At 38.4% G+C, this 26,906-nt stretch overlaps 1 protein-coding gene and 1 pseudogene across 8 annotated transcripts in view; both read right to left on the bottom strand.

Annotated features, from left to right (window-relative positions):
- UNC13B (unc-13 homolog B) overlaps positions 1 to 26,906 on the bottom strand; it is a 231,367-nt gene that overhangs the window by 134,616 nt on the left and 69,845 nt on the right. For 7 of the 8 annotated variants that reach the window (XM_077912416.1, XM_077912419.1, XM_077912425.1 and 4 more), the window contains exons 5-7: positions 25,852 to 25,975; positions 19,180 to 19,253; positions 13,084 to 13,141 (exon numbers count right to left, since the gene is read on the bottom strand). In XM_077912416.1, coding sequence (XP_077768542.1) covers positions 13,084 to 13,141; positions 19,180 to 19,253; positions 25,852 to 25,975 — 256 coding nt within the window. The remainder of the gene's footprint in view (positions 1 to 13,083; positions 13,142 to 19,179; positions 19,254 to 25,851; positions 25,976 to 26,906) is intronic. The other variant, XM_077912420.1, reaches the window with a different exon arrangement.
- On the bottom strand, positions 7,276 to 9,598 carry LOC144321742 (small ribosomal subunit protein uS8 pseudogene; annotated as a pseudogene).

The raw sequence follows: 26,906 nt of genomic DNA, 5'->3' as shown, positions 1-26,906 counted from the left end.
CTGAGCAAAGACAGTAACAGAACTATACTAAAAAACACTAAAAAACAGCAAGGGATAAAAATATATATATATATTCATGAGGGGTACCTGAGTCGCTCAGTTGGTTAAGTGACCCACTCTTGATTTCAGCTCAGGTCATGAACTCAGGGTTCTTGAGATCAAGCCTTATGCTCCACACTAGATGTAGAACCTGCTTAAGAGTCTCTCTTACTCTGCCCCACCCTACCCTCCTGTGTGCTCTCCCTCTCTTAAAAAAAAAAAAAAGTATATCCAAATAATTGGAGTCAGAGAAACCTTCAAATCAAAGCTTTGAAGACAAAATACTTTGAAGACATCTCACAAGTAACTGCAAAAGACTGACCCTAAAACAAGGTAGTGGGGGGATCCCTGGGTGGCGCAGTGGTTTGGCGCCCGCCTTTGGCCCAGGACGCGATTCTGGAGACCCGGGATCGAATCCCACATCGGGCTCCCAGTGCATGGAGCCTGCTTCTCCCTCTGCCTATGTCTCTGCCTCTCTCTCTCTCTCTCTCTCTCTCTCTCTCTCTGTGACTATCATAAATAAATAAAAATTAAAAACAAACAAACAAACAAAAAAAACAAGGTAGTGGAAGAACCATCCATGTGAAGGTATCTCAGGACTAGGAAGTTATGGGGTCATGTGATATGACAGCTAAAGGAAACATAGAGACCATTTAGACCAACTCTCCCTTTTTATAAATCAAGAAACTGAAATAGACAGTAAAAAGACTTCCAAAGTCACTCAGAGAGATAGCAGCAAACTTAGATCTAAAACAAGGACTCAAGGGGGGCGGGGCAAGATGGCGGAAGAGTAGGGTCCCCAAGTCACCTGTCCCCACCAATTACCTAGATAACCGTCAAATAATCCTGAAAATCTACGAATTCGGCCTGAGATTTAAAGAGAGAACAGCTGGAATGCTACAGTGAGAAGAGTTCGTGCTTCTATCGAGGTAGGAAGACGGGGGGGAGAGAAATAAAGAAACAAAAGGCATCCAAGGGGGAGGGGCCCCGCGAGGAGCCGGGCTAAGGCCGGCGCGAGCGCCCCCAGGACAGGAAAGCTCTGTCCCAGAGAAGCAGGAGCTTCACCAATCTTCCTGGGTGGAAAGGCACTGGCAGGGAGTTAGAGCAGGACCCCAGAAAGGCGGGGATGCCCTCAGGCTCCCAGGGGCACTAACAGAGCAACTGTGCACGGGGAGAGTGCGCCGAGCTCCCCAAAGGGCTGCAGCACGCGCACGCATTGACCCGGGAGCAGCTCGGAGGGGCTCGGGCGGCGGCTCCGTGGAGAGGGGGCTGCGAGCCCCGGGAGCAGCTCCGAGGCGGCACCGGCAGAGGAAGAGGCTGCACGCGAGGGGGCTGCGGGGCTCCGGAAGCAGCTGGGAAGGGCTCGGGCAGCGGCTCCGCAGAGAGGCAGTTGCGTAGCCGGAGTGCGAATCCACCAGCGCAGGGCCGGCAGCACGGGGCGCCGGGGACACAGCCCAGGAACCGGCCTCCCCCGGGACAGGCAGAGGCCAGGAGGGCACGAGACCGCAAGGACTCTCCTGCCCCGAGCTGAGTAGATCAGCGGCCCCGCCCCTGGAGCATCCAGGCCCCTGCAGACTGAGAGCTCTGTAGTTACTGCGGGAGCTGAAGCCAGGGCTCCAGAGCTGGCCGCTGCCACTGCGGTTGTTCCTCCTGGGGCCTCACGGGGTAAACAACCCCCACTGAGCCCTGCACCAGGCAGGGGGCAGAGCAGCTCCCCCAAGTGCTAACACCTGAAAATCAGCACAACAGGCCCCTCCCCCGGAAGACCAACTAGACTGACAAGTTCCAGGGGAAGTCAAGGGACTTAAAGTATACAGAAACAGAAGATACTACCCCCCGCCTTTTTTTTTTTTTTTTTTTGATTTTTGATTTCTGTTTGCTTCCCCCACCCTTTTTTTCCTTTCTTTCTCTTTTTCTTCTTTTTTCTTTTTTTTTCTTCTTTTTTTCTTTTTCTCTTTTCTTTCCTTCTTTCTCTCCTCTCTTTTTCTCCTTTTCCCAATACAACTTGGTGACTTCAATCTAGCGCTTTCTATACTTGAAACGTCTTCTAAGCACAACATCTCAAAAGAAACAAGAGCTTTATTTTTTTTTTTTAATTTTGTATTAATGATAGTCACAGAGAGAGAGAGAGAGGCAGAGACATAGGCAGAGGGAGAAGCAGGCTCCATGCACCAGGAGCCCGATGTGGGATTCGATCCCGGGTCTCCAGGATCGCGCCCTGGGCCAAAGGCAGGCGCCAAACCGCTGCGCCACCCAGGGATCCCCTAAGAGCTTTAAATAATACACTGGACCAGATGGATTTCATAAATATCTACAGAACTTTACGTCCAAATGCAACTGAATACACATTCTTCTCAAGTGCACATGGAACCTTTTCCAGAATAGACCACATACTAGGTCACAAATCAGGTCTGAATCGATACCAAAAGATTGGGATCATCCCCTGCATATTCTCAGACCATAATGCCTTGAAATTAGAACTAAATCACAACAAGAAGTTTGGAAGGACTTCAAACACATGGAGGTTAAGGACCATCCTGCTAAAAGATGAAAGGGTCAACCAGGAAATTAAGAAGAATTTAAAAGATTCATGGAAACTAATGAGAATGAAGATACAACTGTTAAAAATCTTTGGAATACAGCAAAAGCAGTCCTGAGGGGGAAATACATCGCAATACAAGCATCCATTCAAAAACTGGAAAGAACTCAAATACTAAAGCAACCTTACACCTAAAGGAGCTAGAGAAAAAACAGCAAATATATCCTACACCCAACAGAAGAAGAGAGTTAATAAAGATTCAAGCAGAACTCAATGAAATCGAGACCCGAAGAACTGTGGAACAGATCAAAAAACCAGGAGCTGGTTCTTTGAAAGAATTAATAAGATACATAAACCATTAGCCAGCCTTATTAAAAAGAAGAGAGAGAAGGCTCAGTTTAATAAAATCATAAATGAGAAAGGAGAGATCACTACCAACACCAAGGAAATACAAATCACTTTAAAAACATATTATGAACAGCTATACGCCAATAAATTAGGCAATCTAGAAGAAATGGATGCATTTCTGGAAAACCACAAACTACCAAAACTGTAACTGGAAAAAATAGAAAACCTGAACAGGCCAATAATCAGGGAGGAAATTGAAGCTGTCATCAAAAACCTTCCAAGACAAAAAAAAAACAAAAACCACCCAAGACACAAAAGTCCAGGGCCAGGTGGCTTCCCTGGGGAATTCTATCAAACGTTTAAAGAAGAAACCATACCTATTCTACTAAAGCTGTTTAGAAAGAAAGAAAGAGATGTGGAGTACTTTCATACTCGTTCTATGAGGCCAGCATCACCTTAATTCTAAAACCAAAGACCTCACCAAAAAGGAGAATTATAGACCAATATCCCTGATGAACATGGATGCAAAAATTCTCAACAAGATACTAGCCAATAGGATACAACAGTACATTAAGATTATTCACCATGACCAAGTAGGATTTATCCCCGGGAGGCAAGGCTGGTTCAACACTCGTAAAACAATCAATGTGATTCATCATATCAGCAAGAGAAAAAACAGGAACCATATGATCCTTTCAATAGATGCAGAGAAAGCATTTGACAAAATACAGCATCCATTCCTGATCAAAACTCTTCAGAGTGTAGGGATAGAGGGACCATCCCTCAACATCTTAAAAGCCATCTATGAAAAGCCCACAGCAAACATCATTCTCAATGGGGAAGCACTGGGAGCCTTTCCCCTAAGATCAGGAACAAGACAGGGATGTCCACTCTCACCACTGCTATTCAACATAGTACTAGAAGTCCTAGCCTCAGCAATCAGACAACAAAAAGAATTCAAAGGCATTCAAATTGGCAAAGAAGAAGTCAAACTCTCCCTCTTCACCGATGACATGATACTCTACATAGAAAACCCAAAAGACTCCACCCCAAGATTGCTAGAACTCATACAGCAATTTGGCAGTGTGGCAGGATACAAAATCAATGCCCAGAAGTCAGTGGCATTTCTATACACTAACAATGAGACTGAAGAAAGAGAAATTAAGGAGTCAATCCCATGTACAATTGCACCCAAAAGCATAAGATACCTAGGAATAAACCTAACCAAAGAAGTAAAGGATCTATACCCTAAAAACTACAGAACACTTCTGAAAGAAATTGAGGAAGACACAAAGAGATGGAAAAATATTCCATGCTCATGGATTGGAAGAATTAATATTGTGAAAATGTCAATGTTACCCAGGGCAATGTACACGTTTAATGCAATCCCTATCAAAATACCATGGTCTTTCTTCAGAGAGTTGAAACAAATTATTTTAAGATTTGTGTGGAATCAGAAAAGACCCCGAATAGCCAGGGGAATTTTAAAAAAGAAAACCATAGGTGGGGGCATCACAATGCCCGATTTCCGTTTGTACTACAAAGCTGTGGTCATCAAGACAGTGTGGTACTGGCACAAAAACAGACACATAGATCAATGGAACAGAATAGAGAATCCAGAAGTGGACCCTCAACTTTATGGTCAACTAATATTCGACAAAGGACGAAAGACTATCCACTGGAAGAAAGAGTCTCTTCAATAAATGGTGCTGGGAAAATTGGACACACACATGCAGAAGAATGAGACTGGACCACTCTCTTTCACCATACACAAAGATAAACTCAAAATGGATGAAAAATCTAAATGTGAGACAAGATTTCATCAAAATCCTAGAGGAGAACACAGGCAACACCCTTTTTGAACTTGGCCACAGTAACTTCTTGCAAGATACATCCACAAAGGCAAAAGAAACAAAAGCAAAAATGAACTATTGGGACGTCATCAAGATAAGAAGCTTTTGCACAGCAAAGGATACAGTCAACAAAACTAAAAGACAACCTAGAGAATGGGAGAAGATATTTGCAAATGACGTATCAGATAAAGGGATAGTTTCCAAGATGTATAAAGAACTTATTAAACTCAACAGCAAAGAAACAAAAAGTCCAATCATGAAATGGGCAAAATACATGAACAGAAATCTCACAGAGGAAGACATAGACATGGCCAACAAGCACATGAGAAAATGCTCCACATCACTTGCCATCAGGGAAGTACAAATCAAAACCACAATGAGATACCACCTCACACCAGTGAGAATGGGGAAAAGTAACAAGGCGGGAAACCACAAATGTTGGAGGATTTGGAGAAAGGGGAACCCTCTTGCACTGTTGGTGGGAATGTGAACTGGTGCAGCCACTCTGGAAAACTGTGTGGAGGTTCCTCAAAGAGTTAAAAATACATCTGCCCTACGACCCAGCAATCGCACTGCTGGGGATTTACCCCAAAGATACAGATGCAGGTAATGCCGGGATACCTGCACCCCGATGTTTATAGCAGCAATGTCCACAATAGCCCAACTGTGGAAGGAGCCTCGGTGTCCATCGAAAGATGAATGGATAAAGAAGATGTGGTTTATGTATACAATGGAATATTACTCAGCCATTAGAAATGACAAATACCCACCGTTTGCTTCGATGTGGATGGAACTGGAGGGTATTATGCTGAGTAAAATAAGTCAATCGGAGAAGGACAAACATTATATGGTCTTATTCATTTGGGGAATATAAAAAATAGTGAAAGGGAATAAAGGGGAAAGGAGAAAAAAATGAGTGGGAAATATCAGAAAGGGAGACAGAACATGGAAGACTCCTAACTCTGGGAAATGAACTAGGGGTGGTGGAAGGGGAGGTGGGCAGGGGGTGGGGGTGACTGGGTGGCGCGCACTGAAAGGGCACTTGACGGGATGAGCACTGGGTTTATTCTGTATGTTGACAAATTGAACACCAATAAAAAATAAATTTATTTAATAAATAAAATAAAAAATAAAACAAGGACTCAATTATTCCATTACTCTTCCTAATAAGTTTTAGCTATTAAAAGTAGTACATTGTTGGGAGAGCCTGTCTGGCTCAGTCAGTAGAGCACGTGACTCTTGATCTCAGCTGAGGTCATGAGTTTGAGCCCCACGTTGGGTGTAGAGATTTCTTTGGAAAAAAAAAAAAAAAAAGGTAGCACATCGTTAAGTATTTAAAAAATTTAAGATGCAAAAAATGCAAAAAGAGGGTTAAAAAGTCATTAATACCATAGATGAATGGATAAAGAAGATATGGTATACATATATAATGGCAAACTACTCAGCCATAGAAAAAGAATGAAATCTTCCATTTACAATAACATAGATGAATCTAGAAGACATAATTCTAAGTGAAATAAGTCAGAGAAAGACAAACACCATATGATTTCACCGATATGTGGAATTTAAGAAAATGAACAAAGAGAAAAAAAGACAACAAAAAGCAGACTCTTTATAGAGAGCAAACTGGTAGTCACCAGAGGGGAGGTGGGTGGGGGAATAGGTAAAATAGCTATAGGGAATTAAGAGTACATTTATCATCATGTATAGAATTGCTGAATCACTATACTGTACACGTGAAACCGATGTAACATTCTATGTTAATTATACTGAATTAAAAGAAGAAAGAAAAAAATAGGTAGTACCATATAAACGTTATAAGTTTTTGAATCCTTCAAAATAACCTGCTGGAATTTCATTTCTAACCACTTATTGATTTCTTTTAGATTAGAATTGGAAAGGGGCACCTGGGTCACTCAGTTGATTAAGCGTCTGCCTTCGACTCAGATCATGATCCGGATCCTAGGATTGAGCCCTTCATCAGGCTCTCTGCTTAGCAGGGAGTCTGCTTCTTCCTCTCCCTTTGTGTTTTCTCTTTCCTTCTCTCTCTTACTCTCTCACATAAATAAATAAAAATCTGGGCAACCTGGGTGGCTCAGCGGTTTAGCACTGCCTTCGGCCCAGGTCGTGATCCTGGAGACTCGGGATCAAGTCCCACGTCGGGCTCCCTGCATGGAGCCTGCTTCTCCCTCTGCCTGTGTCTCTGTCTCTCTCTGTGTCTCTCATGAATGAATAAATAAAATCTTTAAAAATAATAATAATAATAAATAAAAATCTTTAAAAAAATGGGAAGAACCAAAAAAACATGTCAATCCCACATACCAGAGACAAATTTGATTAATATTTTGGTACTTCTATTTCCAGATATTTTCCCCCTAAATATATAAATACATTTATATACATATATATGTGCATGTGTGTGTGTGTGTGTGTGTATATATATATATATATATATATATACACACACACATACACTTTTGCTCCACTAAAGCATTTTACTTGCACATATTAATTACAACCTTAGAAAAAGAATCCCAGGATTTTCCCTCCTGTGTGTTTTTGTCTTACTTCTTCTGATCCATGATCCCAGCTGAGGTTGTCAGTACAATGAAACCAAACTGGCGGGATGAGAGCAGGTTATTCTACCATTTTTCTAGATCTTTCAGTTGTACATCAAATCTGGGGATGATCACTCCAAACTTGTTTAACCTGCCCGTAAGGTTCACAATTTTCCCAGCTCTGTGATCATCAATGATTTCAAATCCGCCAATGTAACCATGCTTTATTATCACAGTGAGAAACCAGATGATGACTTTGGAGCATGGCCTAATAAGAACCTGGCATTTGTCTCTCTTTTCAGCATTGTTAATGCTCTTGAGAGCCTCTGCCAGGACATTCATGCACACCATCATGATGGCACGGAAAGACGGCAGTTATACACATAGATTAATCTGCCGGGGCTGCCATAATAAAGACTGGGTGCTTAAATAGTAGAAATTTATTTTCTCACAATTTCCAGAGGCTTAAAAGTCAAAGATCAAGGTTCTGGCAGGGTTCAATTTCTAGTGATAGCTCTCCTACCTTGGAAACCTTCTTGCTGTGTGCTCATATGGTAGAGAGGGTTCTGGTGCCCTATTAGACTAGAGCCCCTCCCATGACCTCATTTAACCTTTAACACCTCCTCATAGGTTCTCTCTCTAAATACAATCACATTGGGGGTTTAGGGCTTCAACATATGAATTTTAGGGGACTACAATTCAGCCCACAGCATTCCACCTCTGGTCCCCCCAAAATTCACATCTTTAGCGCACACAACATACATTTTTTCCACCCCATCAGCCCCACAAGTCTTAAATCCAGTTCAACTCTAAAATCCGAAGTCTCACTTAAATATCTACTAGATATGAGTGAGACTCCAGTTATGATTCATCATGAGGCAAAATTCCTCTCCAGCTGTGCACCTGTGAAACCAAACAAGTTATTTGCTCTCAAAATACAATGGTGGGACCTGCATAAGAGAGAGATTCCCATTCTACAAGAAAGAAAAAGGAAAAAAGGAAGAGGTAACAGGTCTTAAGCAAGTTCAAAACCTAGCAAGGCAAATCATATTAGATCTTAAGGTAGTAGAATAAGCCTCTTTGGTTGATGTCCCACCTTTCAGGCCCACTGGAGTAGCAGCTCATCCCTTACAGGATGGCCCTGACCCCGTGGCTCTCTTCAGTGGCCTCCCTCTGAAAAGAGAAGGAAACACAGCATTGCCCACTAGGCCTGTGCTCGGAGTGGCAGCTCTGATATTCTCTAAGTCACATTCCAGGTCGTTCTTCTCTTTCTTCAAGAAAGGCACATGTTCATAGTCAAATAATGTTATGGTCTGATCCTGTAGAATCCAAAAAGTCCATCACCTTTCATTGCCTCCCTCTTTTTTTATCCCTGTTAGTTCAAACTGGCAGTGTCTCTGCTGGTATAATCCATCTCTACTCCTGTATTCTGCTGAGTTTGCTAGTTAACTCCATAAACCAAAGCCATGTTCTCTTTACTGTTCTCTTCAAAACAAACTTTTTTTTTTAATCAATATAAATAGGCTAAGAATATTCCAAATCTCTAAATTCTGTGTTTTGTTTTGTTTTGTTTTTTACTTAACAATTCCTTCTTCAATTCAATTCTCTCCTCTGTCATTTTACTATAAGCAGTAAGGAAGACCCAAGCCACATCTTCAATACTTTGCTTAGAAATCACCTTACAAATTCTACCTTTCATAAACAATTCAGCCAAGTTTGTTGCCACTTTGTAACTATGACTGCCAACAAACCAACTGTTCCTTACTTCCACCTGAGTCTACTCCAGAATGGCTTCAACATCCCTATCCCTTCACAGCTATCTTGGCTTTTTCTAGCAAACACCTTGAAATTCTTCCAGGCTTTCCTTATCACCCAGTTCTAAAACCACTTCCATATTCTTAGGTATTTGTTTGTTGCAGCATCCCACCTCTTAGAACCAAAATCTCTATTAATCTGCTCTGATTACCATAACAAAATAGTGTAGAATGAGTGGCTTTCACAACAAATATTTGTATCCCACCGTTTGGAAGTTGGGAAGTCCAAGATCAAGGTACCAGCTAATTTTATTCTTAGTGAAGGTTTTTTTTCCTGGCTAGCAGCCAGCCAGCTTCTATGTCCTCACACAGAGTCTGTTGTCCTTTCCTCTTATAAGGGTACTGGCCCTATCAGATTAGGGCCTCATTCTCATGATCTCAGTTAACCTTTATCACCTCCTCAAAGGCCCTATCTCCAACAGTCATACAGGGCCTAGGGCTTCAAGGTATGAATTTTGCAGGTATGCAATTCAATCCATAGCAACAAGCTTTAAATTACACACACACACACACACACATATACACACACAGTTTTATATATTTTTTTACAGATTTTATTTTTCAGTAATTTCTACATCAGCATGAGGCTTGAACTCACAACCCCAAGATCAAGAGTCACAGGTTCCATTGCCTAAGCCAGCCAGGCACCCTAGTTTTATATACTTTTTAACTTAAAGGGTTTTTTTTTAAGGTTTTATTTTTCTTTTGAGAGAGAAAGAGAGAAAATATGAATGTGTGAGTGAGGAAGAGCACAGAGAGAGAATCCCAAGCAGGCTCGATCTCACTACCCCGAAATCATGACCTGAGCTGACACCAAGAGTCAGATGCTTAACCAATAGAGCCACGCAGGTGCCCCTTTAACTTAAAGTTTCATAAAAATGTCCTTTTTATTATTCAAAGCATAATTTTAAACAAATGCATAATGCCCAATCTTATGATTATAATCATTTACTGTTAACTATAGTGATTTTCAAACTTTGTTATTTAAATAATCTGTAATCAACATCTTTATGCACAAATCTTTATCTGCCTCTTGATTACTTAAATAAACTTCCAAAAATTTGACTGCTGAATTGAATGATTTTCTAATTGGAAAAAAATAGCTATAATTTTAATGTAAGTTTAAAATATTATTTACCAATGTCATAAATGTCCAAAACGGCAAGGATTCTTTTGTATGATTATTAAAGGATATTAAAGAATCAGGACAACCAAATAAAGTGTGCGATTCTGACTGGATCGTACAGTGGGGGGAAAATAGCTATAAAAATATTTGGGGGACTGGGACACCTGGGTGGCTCAGCGGTTGAGCATCTGCCTTTGGCTCAGGGCATGATCCTGAGGGTCCAGGGATCGAGTCCCACATTGAGCTCCCTGCGAGGAACTGGATTCTCCTCTCTGCCTATGTCTCTGCCTCTCTCTCTGTCTCTCATGAATAAATAAATAAAATCTTTTAAAAAAATAAAAAAAGAATTAAGGAATTCTTTTTTTTTTTTTTAATTTATTTATTCATGATAGTCACACGGAGAGAGAGAGAGAGGCAGAGACACAGGCAGAGGGAGAAGCAGGCTCCATGCACCGGGAGCCTGACGTGGGACTCGATCCTGGGTCTCCAGGATCGCCCTGGGCCAAAGGCAGGCGCCAAAGCGCTGCGCCACCCAGGGATCCCGAATTAAGGAATTCTTAATATGCACTAAATATTAGATATATTATTGGGTCAGTGTTAAACTTCTGGAGTCTGATCATGGTATTTTGGTTACATAGACTGTCTTACCTCCAAAGAGATACATGCTGATGTGTCATGAAGTCTGAAGATTATATGATTCAGAAAATACATACAGTTTTGTGTATGTATATACCGAGACAGAGATAAAGACATGAGAGAGAGGTGGGAACAAGTCAGACTAAATGTGGCAAAATGTTTACCACTAAAGGGTAAATGGGTGCTCATTATATTGTACTTTCAACTTTTCTGTTGTAAATTTTCAAAATAAAAATATATGAGGGAATAGTCAAAAGACAGGAACAGACCATTCATAGAAAAATAAATTAGCCCACAAGCTTATGAAAATTAATAAACTTGTTGATTATTTATGGCCTTTTATTTCCTCCAGCTCTCTTGGCATTTGATCTCTAAACATTTCAACTGCACTTCATCATATGGGTGCAGGACAGAATGGGAAGTGAAATCTCAATCATTCCATTTATCTCATTAGAAGTCCTGGAAAAAGGTTCAAAAGATTAAAAAGGTCAGGGTTGCCTGAGCGGCTCAATCAGTTAAGCGTCTAACTCTTGATTTTAGCTCAGGTCATGATCTCAGGGTTGTGAGACTGAGGTCCATGTCTCAACCAGCTCTGGGCTGGTTGTGAAGTCTGCTTAAGATTCTTTCTCTCTCCCTCTGTGTCTTGTTCTCACTCTGTCTCTCTCCCAAAAATAAATAGATAGATAGATAGATAGATAGACAGACAGATAAAAATTTAAAAGGTCAAAATTAGCTCATTTCAATGAATTCTGGAAAGGACCTATAGATTTTAATTTATAACCTGGTTTTCAATTCAGATTCTTCTGGTCTCCTATGACCCTAAATGTTTGATAAATTCTATCTATAAGGAAAGGGGGGAAAAAAGTGAGCAATAAGTCAGAAAAAATAGAAAATTTTCTTTAAAGAAAGAAAATATGTTGAAGTCTGCCATTGGTCTTACTTTTATCAAGAAAGTAGCCTATAAAATGGAAGACAACCTATGGGATTTACAAACCATGAATGGAGGTTTTCCTTTTCACTATGAAGGTTATAATGGTTGCAAGCATAGGATATGGAATCAAGTTGTCTGTGTTAGGATATTTACTCCACTATCTACTACCTATATGATTTGTGGCAAATACTCCATATCTTTATGCCTCAGTTTCCTCATCTGAAAAATGGGACAACAGTAAAAACTGTCTTAGGGTTATTGTGAAGATTAAATAAGTCAGTACATAATTTTAGTTCTGATAGCAGCATCTGGCATATTGTAAGACCCCAAGATATGTTAGTTACTATGGCTCTTATTTTTACCAGTATTACTACAATAACTACAACTATCAAATAGCAGTTGTAAAGAGTTTAGCATCTGGTTCAGAAAAACTATAGTAACACAAAAGAAAAACATACACACACTCCCAGAGGTTGAAAAAGTAAAGACAACAGATACCAAGTCAATTCGTTAGTGTCACCTCAGACTATTTTGAGAGAAACTGAGAAGGTAGAAATATACCAACAATACACAGCTCCTTTCAAGAATGAATTTTTGAAGTCTGGATAAATTAATTTCAAGAAAAATGACGAGTTCTCTCAATCATTTATCAAACTTCATTGAGGCTTACATTATATGTATCAGATACTGAGAAAGACGCTAGAAATAAAATGGAAGAATGTCTATGCCTTTAAAAACTTTGTGTTCTTGTCAAAGAAATATACATAGATTATAATGTATAATGGGTTATATGATGAATGTATGTACAGGATACTATGGAAGCAAAAGAAAGACACCTAAGCTAGACCTGGGGGAAGGAGGAAACAGAAAGAAGACTTCCCAGGAGGGATGACATTATATTGACATTTAAACTGAGCTTTAAAGAACAGTAACAGGTAAAGGGGATAAAATGGGGGGAAAATTAAAAGAAAAATGGGGGGAAAATCATTCCTCCATGGGTAACAGCTTGCAAATGGAGATAAAAGATGAGCATCATTGCTCTGCCTACAGCCACACAAAATCAAAAGGACTCTTCTAAAGCTATGGTCAGATAACCACTGGAGATATAAACCTGAATAGGTGTGCTTCCAGAATATCTTCTGTTTACATCTCCAACCTCCCCAACTCAAAAAAAGTCATGTTTGGAGAACTGACAGAAAGCTGTGATTAAAGACATTCAGAGACAAGTTTCTCACTTACAACACTGGGCGGCAGCAGTGGGCAATGGCTTCCTCTGGCTTTCTTCTTGAATAGAATACTAGAAGCAGAAAGGAGAAAGAAAAAAAAAACACAGATAAGAGGTCCAAGTGGGGGGGGGGGGGTGGGGATCACAGCAATATGTAAAAGGTTTAGGTTTTGACTAGAGTTAAATTTTTACTGAACAGAAACAGATCATCCTGCTCATTCACCTACGTGACCCTGACATAGAGGCCAGACTATGAAATGTGGCTTTTGCCCAATGCAACAGGCTAAAGCAGGATAGCAGAGATTGTTCCAACCAAGGGCACCTGGGTATGAACCAGCTCTGCCAGGCAGCTGTAGAAGACTTAGAGGTGCCTTAGAAAGCTTGAAGCTCAGTCCTCTGAGTTTTCTTATGGATCTTGTATAAATTTCTCCATTTGGGTGATGGAACTGAAAATCTCTCTAAAAGTGAGTTTTCTCATCTTTAAAAATGTAATAGCACTTCTCTCACAAGGTCATGTGGGAAGGGAAATTACTTAAACACGTAACACAATATCTAAAATCTACTAGAGTCCTCTTCCAACTTATACTCTAGTCTCCCCAACCCAACACCACCATCACAACCATAAAAACAGATTATTGAAGCCAAAAAAAAAAAAAGTTCTATAAAAGAGATCAGAACTGGACAGCCCCGATGGTGCAGTGGTTTAGCGCCGCCTGCAGCCCAGGGTGTGAGGTGTGATCCTGGAGACCAGGGATCAAGTCCCACGTCGGGCTCCTTGCGTGGAGCCTGCTTCTCTCTCTGCCTGTCTCTCTCTCTCTCTCTCTCTCTCTCTCTCTCTCTGTTTCTCATGAATAAATTTTTTAAAAATCTTTAAAAAAAAAAAAAAAAAAGAGAGATCAGAACTAAATGTAAGTCTTAAGGATGAGCAGGTAAACAAGTTAACACAGGGGTGCCTGAATGGCCCAGTGGTTGAGCATCTGCCTTTGGCTCTGGTCATGATCCCAAGGTTCTGGGATCAAGTTCTACATGGAGCTCCCCACAGGGAGCCTGCTTCTCCCTCAGCCTATGTCTCTGCCTCTCTCTGTGTCTCTCTCATGAATAAATTAAATTTAAATTTAAAAAAGAACAACAACAACAACAGGGGCGCCTGGGTGGCTTGAGATGCCTGGGTGGTTCAGCGGTTGAGCGTCTGCCTTTGGCTCAGGGCATGATCCCAGGATCCAGGATCCAGTCCCACATTGGGCTCCTTGCAGGAAGCCTGCTTCTCCCTCTGCCTATATCTCTGCCTCTCTCTGTGTGTCTTTCATGAATAAATAAATAAAAGGAAAAAAGGAAAGAAAAAGTTAACACAGGTATACAGTCTGAAAAATAGTTTGATTCAGAGCCTATTGGAGGATTCAAAAAATATAATTTGGTCCAGCAATTTGTAAACATGAGATCTGGAGTTCTCATCCTGACTCTGTCACTTATTACTACACTCTGATGTACTAGGCAAGATAGAGCGCTCTAACACTGCCAATGAATGAGCCACTCATTCAACAGATACCTCTTGAGTACCCCATTATACACAAAGGCCTTGACAGAGGTCATGGTAAGGATTATGGACTTTAGTGTATTGGGAAGTCATTTATAATTTTTTTTAAAGTTTTTTTTATTTGACAGACAGAGAGAGCACAAGCAGGAAGAGCCACAGAGGGAGAGGGAAAGGGAGAAGCAGACTCCCCATTGAGCAGGGAGCCCAATGCGGTGGATCCCAAGACCCTGAGATCATGAGCCGCGCCAAAGGCAGACATCCAACTGCCCAACTGACTGAGGAATCCAGGCACCCCAAAGGAAGCTATTTATGCTTTTAAACCCAAGAGAGGTATGACTTGACTACACTTTAAAAGTCCTGCTGCTCAATGTCCACAATAGCCCAACTGTGGAAGGAGCCTCGGTGTCCATCGAAAGATGAATAGATAAAGAAGATGTGGTTTATGTATACAATGGAATATTACTCAGCCATTAGAAATGACACATACCCACCATTTGCTTCAACGTGGATGGAACTGGAGGGTATTACGCTGAGTGAAGTAAGTCAATCGGAGAAGGACAAACATTATATGGTCTCATTCATTTGGGGAATATAAAAAAGTGAAAGGGGGATCCCTGGGTGGCTCAGCGGTTTGGCGCCTGCCTTTGGCCCAGGGTGTGATCCTGGAGACCCGGGATCGAATCCCACATCAGGCTCACGGTGCATGGAGCCTGCTTCTCCCTCTGCCTGTGTCTCTGCCTCTCTCTCTCTCTCTCTCTGTGACTATCATAAATAAATAAAAATTTAAAAAATAAAAAAATAAAAATAAAAAAAAATAAAAATAAAAAAGTGAAAGGGATTAAAGGGGAAAGGAGAGAAAATGAGTGGGAAATATCAGAGAGGGTGACAGAACATGAGAGACTCCTAACAATGGGAAACAAACAAGGGGTGGTAGAAAGGGAGGTGGGCGGGGGGATGGGGTTACTGGGTGACAGGCACTGAGGGGGACACTTGACGGGATGAGTACTGTTATGCTATATTTTGGCAAATCGAAGTCCAATAAAAAATTATATACAAAAAAAAAAAGTCCTACTGCTGTGTGAGATAAACTATAGGGAACAAGAGGGAAAGACTAATTACTGCAATAATCTCGACAAAAGTTTATGGCAGCTTACATAGGAGCATTAATGGTACAGGGCACTACAAGTAGTTGAATCCAAAACACAAAACACTTTTTATATGTAAATACACTTTTATATGTGAAGTACTTTAAAGCAATAAACTATGATACAAGTATCAGAGGTAGATACTGCTATTACTAATTCCAATAAGGAATAAAAGACAGATCCCTCTGCTGGTGGGAATGTAAACTGGTGTAACCATTGTGGAAAACAGTATAGAGGTTCCCAAAAAGTTAAAAATAGAACTACCATATGATCCAGTAATTCCACTATTAGATATTTACCCAAATGTATAAAAACACTAATTTGAAAGGATGTATGCACCCCTATGTTTAAAGCAGCATTATTTACAATAGTCAAATTATGGAAGTAACCCAAGTGTCCATGGATAGATGAATGGAAAAAGAAGATGCGGTATATATACACAATGGGATATTAATCAGCCACAGAAAATAATGAAATCTTGCCACTTGCAACAACATGGATGGATCTAAAGAGTATATTAATAAGTGAAATAAGTCAGTAAAAGACAGATATCATACAACTTCACTCATATGTGGAATTTTAGAAACAAATGAACAACAATAAAAAAAGAGACAAACCAAAAACCAGATTCTTAAACATAGAGAACAAACTGATAGTTATCAGAGGTAGGGGAGATAAACTAGGATGAAGGGGATTAAGAGTACACTTATCGTGATGAGCACTGAGTAATACAGAGAACTGTTCAATCACTATATTGTACACTTGAAACTAATATAATGCTGTAATTAAAATTATACTGTAATTAAATTTTTTAAATTGCTGAATAAGATCAATACTAAAAATGAACAACAAAGCTTTGCCTTATAACAAAAATGAACTATTAGAAAATGTAATTTTTTTAGAATACCATGATTAGGAATGAATATCTAACAAAAAAAATGCAAAACTACCTGGTGAAAACAGGTTTCCCCCCATAGCACTTCTCAAACTTTAACACTTACTATATTTATTACGATCCTACTTATTGTCTGCCTCCTCCTATTTGATCTATGAGAACAGGGCTCTTTGTTTAACCTTTGATGTTTATCAAGCATCTAAAACAATGCCTGGTATTTAGTGTTTGGTAAGTAATTTGTCAAATAAATGAATGAATGAATGTTATCAATAAACAGAGAAAAACAGATTAAAACAACAATGGTTTAAACTTATTAAATTAGCAAAAATTTTTAATCTGGTAATATCAAGTATCAGTAAGTATACAGAGAAGCAGGAAAATGGAATATAAATTGGTAGAGTTATTTTGGAGAACAATTTACAATATCTAGTATGACTAAACAGGGCATACCCCACAACCAAGCAATTCTACTTCCTGGGTATATACCCAAAGAATCTTTTATACATAAACATGGAAAAATAGACTCAAAAATGTTCACTGCAGCATACATTTGTACTAGTGAAATTTAATTGCCCATGAGTAAGAAAAGTAATAAATGGTGGTACAATTCAACTCTATCAAGTGGGAGATCCCTAAGCTAGTCTTAATTTAGTGTGTCTGACTCAAGGGGTTCCTGTGTATGGGAACTGCTATATACACATCAGAGAATAAAAAGATAAGATTCTACATTGTGTTTTTTAAATGATTTTGCAGCCAAATGTGACAAAATCTTTTTTTTTGTTGTTTTTTTTGTTTTTTTTGTTTTTTTTTCAAAATCTTGATAATTACTGAATTTAGGAGTAAGTGTACAAGTTTCATTTTATTATTCCCTCTATTTTTATATCTCCTTAAAATTTTTACATGATAAAAACAGGGAAAAAAAGCACACAGAATCCAACTTGAGGGACGCCTGGATGGCTCAGCGGCTGAGTGTCTACCTTTGGGTCGGCGTGATCTCAGGGTCCTGGGATCTAGTCCCACATCAGGCTCCCCATAGGGAGCCTGCTTCTCCTTCTCCCTCTGCCTGTGTTTCTCATGAATAAATAAATAATATCTTTTATTTTTTTTTATATCTTTAAAAAAAAAAAAAAAGAATCCAAGTTGAATATCCCACTAACCAAAGATGAGATGATTTTAGTATCAAAAAGAACAATGAGGGATCCCTGGGTGGCGCAGCGGTTTAGCGCCTGCCTTTGGCCCAGGGCGCGATCCTGGAGACCCAGGGTCGAATCCCACGTCGGGCTCCCTGCATGGAGCCTGCTTCTCCCTCTGCCTGTGTCTCTGCCTCTCTCTCTCTCTCTGTCTCTCTCTGTGACTATCATAAATAAATAAAATTAAAAAAAAAAAAAGAACAATGACTGCAATGGATTAAAAACAAATCAATGATATCAAAATCCACAATTCATGGTGATACACCACTTAAAAAAAAAAAAAAAGGAAAAGAAAATGTATTTGCTGACTCCAAATGCACTTATGTTCATGTATCCAAACTCTATGCCTATAGCTCCTCACCCTATCTAATCCTGACCTTCATATTCTTTAATGAAGTTGCTTATCAGACATTTCCATTGAAATATTTGCTGGCACTCCAAATTCTACCTTATAATCAGACCAATTTTGTAACAGCCCAACATGTCCAAAAATGAAAATCTGATCTTTTCCCTCCACCACCAGTAACAAAAACATTCCCCATTGCTGATGGCCCAGACTGAGTTCCCTACTGTGCACCAGATTTATCTCTGGAGATAAGGATAGGACCAAGCATTTAATAGCCCAAGCATCCCTAAAAAGAACATACAAATAACAATATACAGTTGACTCTTGAACAATGGGAGACTAGTGGCATTGACCTTCCACACAGGCAAAAGTTCACATATTAACTTCCGATCCCCCAAAAACCTAGCTACTAATAGCCTACTGTGGATGGGAAGCTTTACCAATAAACAGTCAATTAAAGCATATTTTGTATCTTTTATGTATTACATACTATATTCTTATAAGCTAGAGAAAAAAAGTTAAAATCATAAGAGTAAATACATTTACAGAATTATACTGCATTTATCAGAAAAAAAAAACTAAGTGCACCCACACAGTTCAAATTCCTGTTTTTTTTTTTTTTTTTTTTTTTAAATTCCTGTTATTCAAGGGTCAATTGTTTATCCAAAAATCTGGGAATTGGAAGAAATGTTGTCTGTGTAACAAGAGGACAGTTTCCCTAGTATAAGTTCTCACTTACTAGAGCCAGACTAAAAGCCAACTCAGCCATTTATGGGGGACAATGAGAAAAATAGAAAAAGTGGGAGTTAGATCTTTCTAATGAATGATTCCTTCCAGCTCCCTTTGTTCTTTAATGTAGCTTAAATTCTTTCATTTTTCGTTTTTTTTTAAATTCTTTCATTTTTCAACATGTTTCTGGGCCCCTCCCTTAACAAACTATAAAGCATCCTAGAAAGAAATTTTCTCCATCTCTCTGTATCACAAATAAGGCAATTCCCACCTCACTGTCAGTTTCCAAGACATTGATTTGTTCCAATTTGTAGGTCCAATATCTGGCTTCCTCCTCTGGGATATCTACCACAAAAAAGAAGAAACTATGTTACTAGATTATTAATTTGTTTGTGGGTCAATAATCCTTTTTCCATCAAATAATCAAAATTAGAAAGTGATGGACTAATTTTACTGGTGACTTGGTTCTTGCCATAAACATGATCTTGAATCTTCACAGAAAACAAAGTAATGTACTATTATTTCCATTGGATTAGGACACTTAATATTGTTAAAATGTCAACACTACCCAGTATGATTTACATAATGCATCGCTATCAAAATCTGTTTTTTTGCAGACATAGAAAGTCTCATTCTATGGAAAAAGAAGATGTGGTGTGTGTGTGTGGAATGGAATATTCCATTATACAATGGAATAGTACCCAGCCATCAAACAGAATGTAATCTTGGGGCACCTGGGTGGCTCAGTCAGTTAAGCATCCACCTCTTGATTTCGGCTCAGGTCATGATCTCAGGGTTGGGCTCTGAGCTAGGCATGGAGTCTGTTTAAGATTCTCTCTCCCTCTGCCTCTTACCCCCACCCCCACCCAACTCACATGCATGTATACGCTCTCTCTCCTTCAAAAATAAAAATAATTTTTAAAATAATAAAAAAGAATGAAATCTTGCCATTTGCTACAATGTGGATGGAGCTAGAGTATATTATGCTAAGCAAAATAAGTTAGAGAAAGACAAATACCACATGATTTCACTCATCTGTGGAATTTAAGATGAACATATGCGAAGGAAAAATAAAAGAAAGAAGGGAACAAACCATAAGAGACTCTGAAAGATAGAGAACTGAGGGTTGATGGAAGGATGTGGGTGGGAGATGGGCCAGACAGATGATGGACATTAGGAGGGCAGTTGTTATGAGGAGCACTGGGTGTTTTAAGTAACTGGTGAATCACTGAATTCTACTCCTGAAACCAATATTGCAGTGTATGTTAACTAACCAGAATTTAAAATAAAATTTTGAAAAGAAAAAGAAAATAAAGTTACCCATTAACTGGAAAAAGAAAAAAGAAAGGAAAGAAAACCTCATTCTAAAATTCATACAGAATCTCAGTAACCCCAAATAGCTAAAACAATCTTGAAAAGGAAGAACAAAACTGGAGGACCCAAATTTCCTAATTTCAAAACTTACTACAAAACTACAGTAATCAAAAGAGCATGGCACAGACATACAAAGCAATAAAACAGCCCAGAAATAAACCTTCACATACACAGTCAAATGATTTTTTTGACAAGGGTACCAAGAACACTTAATAGGGGAAAATGTCTTTCAAATGGTGTTAGGAAAACTGGATATCCAGATGCAAAAGAATGAAGCTGGACTTCTACCTAATACCACAGAGAAAGATTAATTCAAAATCAATCAAGACCTAAATTTAATACCTAAAACTATAAAATTCTTAAAAGAAAACATAGGGCAAAAGCTGCATAACTATGGATTTGGCACTGATCTCTTAGAACACCAAAGGTACAGGTCACAACAGAAAAAAACGGACAAACAAGACTTCATGAAAATAATTTTCTGCATCAAAAGATAGTATCAAAAAAAAAAAGATAGTATCAACAGAACAAAAAAGTAACCCATAGAATGGGAGAAAATATTTACAAAATGTATCTGATAAGGAATTAATGCCCACAATGATAGAGAACTCCTAAAACTTAAGGACAATAAAACAAAAACTCAATTCAAAAATCACAAAGGACTTGATGGACATTTCTCCAAAGAAGATATACGAATAGCCAATAAGGAGCAGCCCACGTGGCTCAGCGATTTAGCACCACCTTCAGCCCAGGGCATGATCCTGGAGACCCGGGGATCAAGTCCCACCTGGGTTCCTTGCATGGAGCCTGCTTCTCTTTCTACCTGTGTCTCTGCCTCTCTCTCTCTCTGCCTCTCTCTCTCTCTCTCTCTCATGAATGAATAAATAAAATCTTTAAAAAAAGCAAATAGCCAATAAGCACATGAAAAGACGCTCAATATCACTGATTATTAGGGAAAATACAAATCAAGACTACAATGAGTTTCCACTTAACACCCATTAGGATGGCCACTCTAAAAAAAGAGAAAATAACAAATGTTGATGAGGATGTGGAGAAACTGGAACCCTTGTACATGGTTGATGGGAGTATAAAATGATAAGCCACTATGAAAAACAGCATGGCGATATCTTTAAGAAATTAAAAATGGAATTACTATATGATCTAGCAATTCCATTTCTCAGTATATACACAAAAGAATTGCAAGCAGAATCTCAGAGAGTTACTTGTAGACCTAAGTTCATAGCAGCATTATTCACAATAGCTAAAATGTGAGAGCAACTCAATTACCCATCAATGAATGAAAGGATAAGCAAAATGTAGTATATACATTCAATGGAATATGACTCGGCCTTGAAAAGGACACATGCCACAACATGAATGAACCTTGAGGACTTTACACTAAATGAAATAAACCTGTTACAAAAGGACAAGTACTATATGATCCCACCTACATGAAATACTTAGAGCAGTTAAAATCTGAGACAGAATGTAAAATGGTGATTGCCAGGGGTTGGAACAGGGAGAGGGGAGAATGGGGAAGTTAGTTTAATGGGTATAGAGTTCCAGTTTTACATGATCGAAAGAGTTATGGATGTGAATGGCAGTAATGGTTGCACATCATAAATGTGTTAATATCAGTGAACATTACACTTAATGATTAAGACAGTTAATTTTATGTTATGTGATTTTACAACAATAAAAAAAAGGAGTCAAGAAAAAAATTATAGTACATCCTCATTTCTATATGTTTAAGACTGTAACTTAAAAAAAAAAAAACCCACTTCTAAAAACATCAAGTAAAAAAAACAAAAACAAAAACAAAAAACATCAAGTATATTCCATATACCTAACACAACAGTGAGGCAATATATGGATCAGATCAACTTTGGAGACATTTAAACAGACTTTCCAGTAGTCCACATGAAGAAATCAAATTCAGCCCCTCTCCTTTGTCCCTCTAATCCAAAATTTCACCTCCTTCCCCTCAAACAGCTTTTCACCAACTGGTGCCAATATCTTCATGTTTTGTAATAAAACCTTCAAGTAATGGATAACCTAATTTATATAACTACCTCATCCACAAAATGTGTATTCTGCACTTATTAAAAAGAAATGACAGGGGAAGAAGGGCTGTTTATATGTTCTGATGTAGAATGATTCTTAAGGTACATTATTAAGTGGAAAATAGCAAGATACAACAAATATCCTACTACTGTATTATAAAAAGAGGTTGGGGCAGTTAAGCACTGGCTCAGGTCATGGCTCCCTGCTCAGTGGGGAGTCTGCTTCTCCCTCTCTGTTCTGCCCCTTCCCCCTGCTCATGTGCTTGCACGCTACACTCTCTTTCACTCTCAAATAAATAAAATCTTTTTAAAAGTAAATAAATAAATAAATTTAAAGGTTAGAATTTATATATGTACTTATATATTCAAAAATTGACTGAAAAGATACACAAGAAAGTACTAATCATGGTAGTCTATAGGGAAGAGAACATATTTGTGAGGAAGACTTAATTTTTCCCCCCATGGGTAACTTTAAAAAAAAAAAAAAGACCATTGTGCATGAATTATTGCCTCAATCCTCAAAATAGTTTTTTGTTTTTTTTTTTTTTTTTTAATGTGGAGCTACAAGGATGTTTCTTGTAGTACTATTTTTTTCAAAAAGATTTTCTTTGAGAAGAGAGAGCATGTAAGCCCACACACAAGGTTGGGCTGAGTACCAGCTGAGCAGGGAGCTGGTGGCAGGGCTCCATCCCAGGACCCTAGAATCATGACCTGAGACTAAGGCCAATGAAGGCAGATGTTTAACTGACTGAGCCACCCAGGTTCCCCTTGCAGTACTATTTATAACAGTACAAACTTTGAACAATCAAAATCCACAGCAAGAAAAATGGTTAAATGTATTATAGTTTAAATTAAAAGCCCAGTTTCCAAAGCCAAATCATTCAAGTTTAAATCCTCACTTTCCTACTTACTAGCTATGTGATCTTGGGCAAAGGATTTAAATACTCTGTGCCTCCATTTCCTCATAATCAGATCATAGTTGGATCTACCTCGAAGGATTGAAATGAGGATTATATGAGATACTATGTAAAAATGTTTAGTGATATACATACTGGCACACAGTAATCGGCCAACAAATATTATTATTATTATTATAAGTTCATACAATAAAATAAAATCAACCACCAAAAATATTATAGAGGAATAGCATTTATTTTGTGAGCAATTATTTAACTATGTAATTAGTGAGTAAAACAAGTTAAAATATAATATATTTGTACTATTTTATAGGAATAACTATTAAGTGCATAAAAAAACTAAAAGAAACATATCAGGGGTGCCTCAATGTTACAGTTGGTTAAGCATCTAACTCTTGGTTTCAGCTCAGCTCATGATCTCAGGGTCATGAAATCAAGCCCTATGATGCACTCAGCATGGAGTCTGCTTGAGATTCTCTTTGCCTCTCTCTCTGCCCCTCTTCCCTATCTCAAATAAATAAATAAATAAATAAATAAATAAATAAATAAATAAATAAATAATTTTTAAATAAAAGAAACATATCAACACATTAAAAAATCTCCAGTTCGTGAGATCATATGTTAATGTTATTTGTTTATTTTTTGTTTTTTTTTTTTTTGCATACATGTATTTTCTAAACTTTGAACATAATAAAAAAATCACGGGACGCCTGGGTGGCTCAGTGGTTAAGTGTCTGCCTTCGGCTCAGGGCATGATCCTGGAGTTCCACGATTGAATCCCACATCGGGCTCAATGCATGGAGCTTGCTTCTCCCTCTGCCTATGTCTCTGCCACTCTCTTTCTGTGTCTCTCATGAATAAATAAATAAAATCTTTTAAAAAAATCACATTACAAAAAATAAAAAATAAAAAAAATTTAAAAATCACATTACTACTTTTAAAAGTTAATGGTATATAACTGAATAAAATATTTCATGGGCTTATGAATTATCCGAAAAAAAATTTCATTGCCAAAATATGGCACACTGTAAGCTAAAATTCTTCCTTTAGAAGGACTCTTTATTTTTTATTATTTTTTAAAACTTTTATTTATTTATTCATGAGATTAGAGAGAGGCAGAGAGCCATGCTTATGTCTCTGCCTCTCTCTCATGAATAAATTTTTAAAAATTTCAAAATTTTTTTTCAAAATTTTTAAAAATTAAAAAAAAACATTTATCAGACACTATTACATGCCAAGCAAACTCTAAAGATATCAAAATAAGGTACACAAGAGCCCTCATGAAACTCAAAATCTAGATAGAAATGTATACTGCCACCAATGACACAATATAAGTGATACAGTATTGTAAGAGAGAAATATCTGTTTAAAATGCAATGGTGGGGAGGGGACGCCTGGTTGACTCAGTTGATGAAACATGCAACTCTTGACCCTAGGATTGTGAATTCAAGCCCCATGACGGATGTGAAGCCTACTTAAAATAAAAACAAACAGGGCAGCCCGCGTGGCTCAGCGGTTTAGCACCGCCTTCAGCCCAGGGTGTGATCCTGGAGACCTGGGATCAAGTCCCATGTCAGGCTTCCTGCATGGGGCCTGCTTCTCCCTTTGTCTGTGTCTCTGCCTCTCTGTGTGTCTCTCTCATGAACGAACGAACGAATGAAATGAATAAATAAAAAATAAATAAATAAATAAATAAATAAATAAATAAATAAATAAATTTAAAAAGATAAAAATAAATAAATGAAAGAAAATGAGGGATGGACTAACAGTGTGTGGAGCTCCACAGATCTACTCTCCAGCAAAACTATATATTTTTTAAAAAGCCTATTTTTGCCATGAACGTGTATTTTTTTGTTTTCTACAAATTGTTTTAAATTTTTTATTTAAATTCAATTTAGTTAACATTTAGTGTATTACTAGTTTAGGGGTAGAATTTAGTGATTCTTCAAGTTGCATATAACACCCAGTGCTCATTACATCAAGGGCCCTCCTTAATACCCATCAACCAACTACCCCATCTCCCCACCCACTATCTCTCCAGCAATCCTCAGTTTGTTTCCTAAAGTGAAGTCTCTTATGGTTTGCCTCCCTCTCTGTTTTTAACCTTATTTTTCTTTTACTTCCCCTCTGTTCATCTATTTTGTTTCTTAAATTCCACATATGAGTGAAATCATATGGCATGTGTCTTTCTGACTTAAAAAGTATTTTCAAATACTTTTCTATTTATCAATGCTATTTCAATATTAAAATTGACAAATCACAAGGTATATATTCACTTTAAGCCAATGAATGTTAAATTATTAAAAGAACAAATTACTGATGTTCTCTAATAAGCATTTCCTAAGTTATTAAAATAGAGAAACCTAATGACTTGAAGAGAATGTACTTAGTGTGGATTCTTTACTGAGTATCATTCTACAGTTTGCACCATTCCTAGGGTAGTGTTATAGGGACTAGGGCAGAAGACAAAATGCCCTCAAAGGAGATAGATGACAAAACAAAAAATACAGTAATGAGACTAGCAAACAATTGTTAACCATATGGTAAAAAGTATTAAATGGTTTTCAAAGTCCAGTTCAATAAACTCACCAAAAGGCAGCTCAAATCTTGTATCAAGCAAAATCTTATGAGGAGTTGGGTTTTTAGTTCCACAGATCTCATCATCTTTCATCAATGTCTCTGCCTCCAATGTGGACCACTCCCCAGGCCCTTCCTAAAAAAAAAAGATCTAAGATTAAACTTAATTTCTTTATGCCTCCCTTCCTCCTGGTTCAAGAGCTGGTGTTTTTCTCTGAATGTCCTTATTGGAGAGCTCCTGGGGACCACTCACATCCTGATAAGGCAAATATACCACTGTCACCACCTGCTTCTACAGTCAGGTGGTTTCTGTTCTCCCTCTTTGGTAGACAATTAGCTATCACTTTGCTCAGCTCTCTGAAAGACCACTGAAGATAGAATTCTGAAGTACCAAACTCAAAAACCAAACATCTCCATAAATTAATATTTAATCTGCACAATTTTTAAAGACTGTGTCACTTAATAAGTGCTGCTACTTCTAATCAGTAAAGAGCTACTAACATTACTAGTTAAAGTATACCTGAACTGGAGCCACAATAAAAATGAACTACCCCTCGGCCTGGGGAAGTAGAGACTTAGCCAGAACTAAAAGAATTTAGGAAAGGGAGGCACACTTGCAATATCCATACTCCTAGAGAAAACACGCAGTCAATGTTAAAACCAAATAAGAATACAATACATTTTTTCCAAGTTCAGAGTAACTGTCTATCGGGGAAATGATGCTGAGTTATGTTTTGATCTGGGAAAATGAAGTAGAAAAGCACTCTTGGAATAATGTACAGAGATAGTATGAATAACAATTGCCCCACATAGTAATTCCTTAAACTCTGTTAGGGTTATATATGGAAGACAGAAGATTGAAACCAATTCCCTGGGAATTGGTGATTCAAAGAAATAAAGAAGAGAACAGGATCCAGGCTGAGGAATTTTAATGGGATCCCTCCCAGGATAGTATCTTAGAGGGGAATACAGAAACCACAGGTATCCTAGATCACATACACAAACATACTCCCCCTCTTTTTTCCTTCTCCCTCCAATCCCTCTATCCTTCTCTCACACACAGTCCT

This window comes from Canis aureus, chromosome 10 (genome assembly GCF_053574225.1).
Source record: "Canis aureus isolate CA01 chromosome 10, VMU_Caureus_v.1.0, whole genome shotgun sequence".
Lineage (NCBI taxonomy): Eukaryota > Metazoa > Chordata > Mammalia > Carnivora > Canidae > Canis > Canis aureus.
Note: the sequence above shows the minus strand (reverse complement) of the source record. Positions and strands in the feature narration are given on the sequence as shown.